Raw genomic sequence first — 6,839 nt, forward strand, 5'->3', positions numbered from 1 at the left:
CCTTCTAACACTTTTGTAATTGAAAATGGTGTATAGAAAATACATTCATTATTTTGTGGTTAATTATTCAATATAATAATTTGACAGGTAATGGCCTTTTTAAGAGCTTAACAAAAAAAATGACAACTGAATACATTTAAAGTGAAATGTGAATGAGATAGAAAGCCATAATAATAATTTTCACCATTAACCTTGACATTGAAATTCGAAAGACAAGATAGAGACGACGCCACATAGTCTAAAAAAGAATAAATCAGACGACGCAAATATGGCCAGCCAAAAAATAAATTACTGACAACACCATTAAAGAATAAATACCTATTGACAGTAGTATTTTTACCTTACTTTCTTACTTGGAAACAAAGTGAACTACACACTTGAAATTAAAAAAAAAAAAATACAAACATTGTGCAATCATATCATGACAGATAAATAAAAAAATATGTACAGCAACCCAAAAAAATAATAAAAATATCAACGAGTCACACTTGAAAATGGCGTATTGAATGAATTGGGTAGTTGAAAAATTCTATAAATATCACACAGAATAAAATGTCGTCATCAACAAACTTATGTTTTCATTTCTGGCAAAAAAATATTAAAAAAAATGTTTTTTTTTTTGTCTGTAGAGTTTTTGTGTAATTCGATCACCTGATAGTTTCACAACACTTTTTAAGTTTACTTTATGGCTGGTCTAAATTTATACACTACGTGCGACTATGTTCTAACAGGGATGTATATACTCAGGTTGGAACAGTAGGGCAGGGTAGAATAAATTTATACCAATTGCAAATGAATCCAAAATAAAAAATTACTGCGAATTTGGTTAAAAATAGATAACTTTGGCAGGGCTGCCCTAAAAGGTGGATCAAAATGTCAAATAAAGCCAATTCGATTTGAAATACGGAATGATATGGGGTACCATGTGGGGTCTAGGCTAAAAAGTTGACCAACATTTATTATTCTTAGTAGGTATATATAATATTGCATATAGCTCTCAAATAAATTCTTAAAAAATATTAAAAATACTTTAAAATATTAAAAATAATCCATAAATACAATTATACAAAAAAATATTCCCAAAAACCAAAGCTGACTAATTTTCCAATAAAATTAAAAAATGTGAGCGGAGCAGTATAATCGGACGGGGTCGACCATACGATACCCTAACACAACTATTACGGAACTCAAACTTTCTGTGGATGCTTATTCCGATTCGATATAAACGAAACACATTTTAATGGTCTTCTGTGGGAGAGAAGTAGCGTTCATAATTCATAATTCAGAACTGCCCTTCATTGTATACTTTTTAAGGGTTTTCAAAAGAAAAAAAAATTTCCTAACTTCCCAAGAAAAAAATCATATATAGGTTTCTATAGAAAATAATACCTAAAAACCATATTCTGAGGAAAATAAGACCTCCTAAAGGTCATCCATCGATGTTAGATTTTCTAAAGTTGACTAATAAAAATGTAATGGTCTAAGGAAATTATCTAAGAGTTTATAGAATGGAGGTACTTCCAATGTTATTGTATAGTATGTTGTAATAAATTCTATCGAAAAGAAGAATATTTATATAGAAAACCGCCTATAAATCTTATATAGCATAATATATAGAGCCAATTTGATCCATAGTATTTTATAAGCCTTCTAATGTTAAGAAAAAAATTAAAATATATTCCACTTTGAAAAAAATATTCCTCAGAACTTCTTCACAAAGAAAGTGAAAGTTTCAAATTTTTATATTCCAAATTCTAGTTAAATTTCACAGACAAATTAACTGGCCATTGTCTCATGTGATAATGGAATGCCAGCCATAAAATCTATAATTTCTTACCCGCTCTATTAAATTATTCTCCCCGTTCTATTAAATTACGTGATTTGTATTTATTATCGATGTTTTTGATATTTTACTCCTCCCACTGTCCCACCAAAGTGTGGCGCTTCATTATGCAAAATTGATTTTTGAATTCCAAAATAACAATTTTCTGCTGTTATAGATGCAATGCAATACAATTTTTAGCGATTTTTATCGGGCAATTTGTGTATTAAAAACCAGTTTATTAAATCGAAATTTATGAATTATCTTAATTTTAGCACAAATATTGCAGTAACCTTGAAAAAAATAATGTTTTGTTATTTATTTCTTCGTCTTCAAACAAAAGTTTGTCGGTTTAACGAAACGAAGAAATTATAAAATAAAAAAATTCCCCGATTAGTAACTTGCATAAAAGAGAAAATATGCAAAAATAAAAATATGTTACCCGAAAACAAAAGTTTAAAGATAACACTCGAAAAAAACCAGCAGCTGTTCAACAAACCGGAATTATGAATAATATTTTTTTGAAACACCAAAAAACAACTAATTATAAAAACAATACACGCTTAAAATGTATCCACATAATTTCTAATCATCTATTGTTTTGGTAGTTGCAAAAATATTACTCATAATTTAAGAATTTAAAATAAAAAAAAATATGAATTATGGTCCTTCGAGCTGTTTTCCTAATTTAAGTATTTAAAATAAAAAAAAATTGGGTTATGAAAAATAAAAATGTTGGTCCTTCGAGCTGTTTTGTGATTGATAATTTGAAACGAATTTATAGATCATATGTTTATAATAAATTTTTTTTTAATATTGTCAAGTCGAAGGACCAAATTTTCTATTTCTATTTTACAATTGTATTTTGTCCGTTCGAAATATTCAGGTTTAACCTCTATTATTTTTGTATTAAAACGTCTATTTGTTGAAAAAATATGCCCTAATTCCAAAATAGGCGTTCCACAGATTCCCGTAGGTTTGGTTTTGGTCCTTCGAGCTGGTGAATGTAATTACTCTATACACTCAAAAAATAATCTATTTAATTTCAGTCCAATTTTTATTTGCATTTTAATTTCCTGTTATTGAAATGCCAACAAAAAAAAATGTTTTAAAATAAAACACAACAACCTTGACCTACCGAATTCTGCACTCACTCACTCCCAAACGAAAAGGAAATGCATAATAAACAATGAAATTTGTAATTTTTATTTAAGCAAAAAAATAAAAATTAACATAATTTCTCGAAACTCGGTTAGTGATTAAGGCAATAAATAAAGGAAAAAAATAACAACGAATAAATAAATAACAACAATTTAAGCAGATGATAATGGGGAGTGTTGAAAAAAACAAAAACAAGAATGACACGATAAAACAGAAACTAAATTTTAATTAAATGTGCCACAAGACCGAACGAGTGTAGAAAGACTTTGCCTTAAAAATAAACAGAGATAGTTCTCTTCCTAGTAGAATTTTCATAAATATTTTCTTCAAAAGCCCTCGATTCTATGGAAATTTTTGTAATACGAAATAATTTCCGTAGATATGTCTTCTATTTCATGGAAACCTTCAGAAGGTCTTCTATTCTTAACAATACTGCGGGTCGAAATTTTTATACCCATCACAATGGAGGAAGTTATGTTCAAAAGTGGATCGTCTCCATATATTTCAGGTGGGAGGTATGTTACCCTCTGAGAAACCAAAAATGCAGCCTCGGAAAAAATTCGGCTAGGTCTTAAACTGGTCTGGACCTTCATACGCCAAAAAACATAGACCTATATCAACGATTGTTCGCAGAGCTGCATAGTTCTCTTCCTTAGTAGAATTTTCATATTTTCTTCAAAAGCCCTCGATTCTATGGAAATTTTTGTAATACAAAATAATTTCGGTAGATATGTCTTCTATTTCATGAAAACGTTATGAAGGTCTTCTATTCTTAACAAGACTGCGTGTCGAAATTGTTATACCCATCACTATGGAGGAAGTTATGTTCAAAAGTGGATCGTCTCCATATAGTCCAAGTGGGAGGTATTTTCCCTGAGAAACCAAAAATGCAGCCGCGGAAAAAAATCGGCTAGGACCTTCAAAATACCTTAAACCGGTCTGGACCTTGATATGCCAAAAAAACCATAGACGTATATCAACGATTGTTCGCCCGGAAGTCTTTTATCCTATCAGACCCCGAAATGCCAAATTACAGCCACTTCGGTTGATAAATTAGAGTAGGAACTTGATCGGGGATTACTTCAATGTATGTACGCACTTTACGAATGTTCTGGAAAAAGGCGTGGATTTTTTAAAAATATTTTTTTGGAAAGAATTATTAAGGCGTGATAACACACTAGACACACATTTAAAAGACTTCGATGAGAGTGTTTCGAGAGTTTTCTATATAAGTCATTTGAAAGGGCCTATGTAAAGAAAGACTAGAAGCTCCTCTATTAAAGACATTTAGAATGTCTTCTATAGGAAATTGAAGGTTTTCAATTCTTAAAAACTTCATACAAATTCTAAAATTAGAGAAATAAAAAAGTCTTCACTTACCGAACTCTCTCCGAATACAATTCCACCTCTTTGACTTTTTGTTGCAACAGCAATTGTTGCTGTTCGAATGGTGACAAATGTTTGAGACCATTGGCAGAAGAGCACTGCTGCTGTTGTTGTTGTTTAATCAATAAAGCTGTGGTTGCAACTACTGAAGCGGTAGTAGCCGGATTAGAAGATCCTAGACCGCCGCCTACACCATTTCCCAACAGGGCAGACGATTGTAATCCATTAAGAATATTTTTAGTTAGAGATGATTGAGCCTGCTGTTGTTGCATTAATGAGGTTTGATGTTGTTGTTGCTGCTGCTGATTGTTTAAGTTGGCCTGAGGTTGATAAAATCCATTTAAATTTAAATTTTGTAATGTGGCCAATTGATTGGTGGTGACGCTGGTGCCATTCGCCAGACCGTTGGAAGATATGGTGATGGTGGTTGGTGCTGGAACCATGGTTAGTTCACCAGCACCACTGCAGAAGGATATGGCCGAGGGTGAGGTGGAACCACTGTGGCTATTGCTGGCCGATGAGAGGCTATTGGTGCGTGGGCGTAAATCCAAACCCAAAATATTATTGGAGCCATTCAATAGATTATTGATTGAGGACATGACGGTGGCCGGTAGCTCAGCTAGGCCCGAAGAAGATTGGGTGTTGTTTTGTATTGGATTTTGTTGCTGTTGCTGATGATGCAAACCCGAACCAATGACACCGACATTGGGTGTACTATTGTTAGTGGCTGAAGAAGATGATGTGGAATTTGAAACGTTAGAAGAAGAAGAATTGTGATGACCAACTTGGTTGTTATCGGTGGTTTTGTGGTCCAGCACACAATTATTTCCATTGGAAGAAACTCCATTGGACATTTGTTGTTGTTGCTGTTGAGATTGCTGCTGCTGCTGACCATTGACCTGCAAAGGTGCCAAAGTTTTATTCGACTGCGTTGTTTGTTGCTGCGACTGCTGTTGGGGTTGTTGTTGTTGTTGCTGGCGATTCCGTTTATTTTTCTTTTTCTTCTTATCCTCATCCTCCTGACATCCACCATTTGTTGTACCATTACCATTCATTATCCTTTGGCCACCATTCATGGAATATTGTTGCTGGCCAGCAGGCTTGGGTGCTACCCATTCCAAATCCTTGCGTAAATGGCCTCGGGAACATTTGCAGCCACACACCTTATAGACCAAATCGTAGCCTTTTTTGGTCCATAGATTTTGTGCCTTTTGACGATCAGACCATGATCGGGCCCTACCACCCATTGACTTGAGGGATTGTAGAACGGACTGTTCCCAATTTTCGAAGCACTCCCGATGCATATACTGACCCACATTACAATTCTCATTGTTGCAAATCACTTTCACACAATCGGCGAGATCATCCAAATTGATCAGGGGAGAATCGGATTTGAAGCACTCACCACCAGGATGGCAACAATGAACATATTGATCTCCCTTATTGTTGTTGCTGCTGTTGTTATGATTAGGAGTCAATGTATTATTGTTGTTGTTGCTGCTGGTGGTTATTGCGGTTTGCATGGGTGACATATTGTTGGCGCCGTTATTCGTATTACCGTTGTTGTTGCTGATGCTGTTGCTAATCCCAGATTCCTCGTTGAGTTGCGTAGGTGCTGACGTCGTATAGAAGCTATTAAAAAGCGTCGTTGCCGCTGATGACGCCGTGCCAGAATTGGCCACCAAAAACGGTGAAGATGTCGCACCGCCGCCTGCCACCACCGATGACAAAGATGCTGAGGAGGACGATGACGACGACGTTTGATTTGCGGTTGATTGTTGTTGCGGTGTTTGCTGCTGCGTTACAATGCTGTTGGTATTGTGATTGCGACGTGGCGCCATAAGTAGCATTTAAATGGGGGGCTAACTGTGTGGCGATAACGAAGAAACGGAATTTTCCCGTTGACAGAAAACTTATTGCAAAATCAAAAAATATAAATGCAGTAGTTTTTTTTTTGCTTCTTTTTTATTTATCAATATGGAGTTGTTGAAAATTGTTGTCGTTGCAAAACTCGTTTTATTAATTCATTTTTTTTTAATTTTGTTTTGTTTGGCGATAAAAATGTTGCTATTTTTACATTTTTGTGTTGTTGTTTGTATAAAAATATGAAATCTAAATTTTTATTTTTATTGCTTTACTGCTTTTTCACTGCTTGTTTTTTTCTATTTTAATATTATAAAAAATACTTTGTTCTGTTATTAAAAGTGTTTAAGTGATATTTATTCTGCAAAAGTCTTAAATTTTGAAAATTGTTTAATTTCTGTAAAGAAAGGATAGAACTTTAGTTTAATATTTCAATTTTTATGGAAAATTGTCAAATTCACTATCTTATCACAAATAAAATTAAATATTAATTGCCAAAAAATTTGTTATTAAGTGGACCTTCATAATTCACCACATTATTGATTTCGATTGTAATTTCAAAATTAATTCCAAAAAAACAAATTAAGGGATCCTAGAAGATAAAATA

General features: G+C 33.4%; 1 protein-coding gene across 1 annotated transcript; it reads right to left on the reverse strand.

Annotated features, from left to right (window-relative positions):
• Positions 1-4,363: 4,363 nt before the first annotated feature.
• Positions 4,364-6,210, reverse strand: LOC133328710 (headcase protein-like; the record flags this gene model as incomplete). The annotated part of the gene is made up of 2 exons (XM_061537255.1): positions 5,482-6,210; positions 4,364-5,343 (listed from the first exon to the last, which is right to left on the reverse strand). Coding segments are annotated over exons 1-2 (1,709 nt in total), but the record flags the coding sequence as incomplete, so codon positions are not given.
• Between the last annotated feature and the right edge of the window lie 629 nt (positions 6,211-6,839).

The sequence above is a fragment of the Musca vetustissima genome, unplaced genomic scaffold (genome assembly GCF_032173495.1).
Source record: "Musca vetustissima isolate MV318-11 ecotype Yass unplaced genomic scaffold, APGP_CSIRO_Mvet_v1 utg3583, whole genome shotgun sequence".
Classification (NCBI taxonomy): domain Eukaryota; kingdom Metazoa; phylum Arthropoda; class Insecta; order Diptera; family Muscidae; genus Musca; species Musca vetustissima.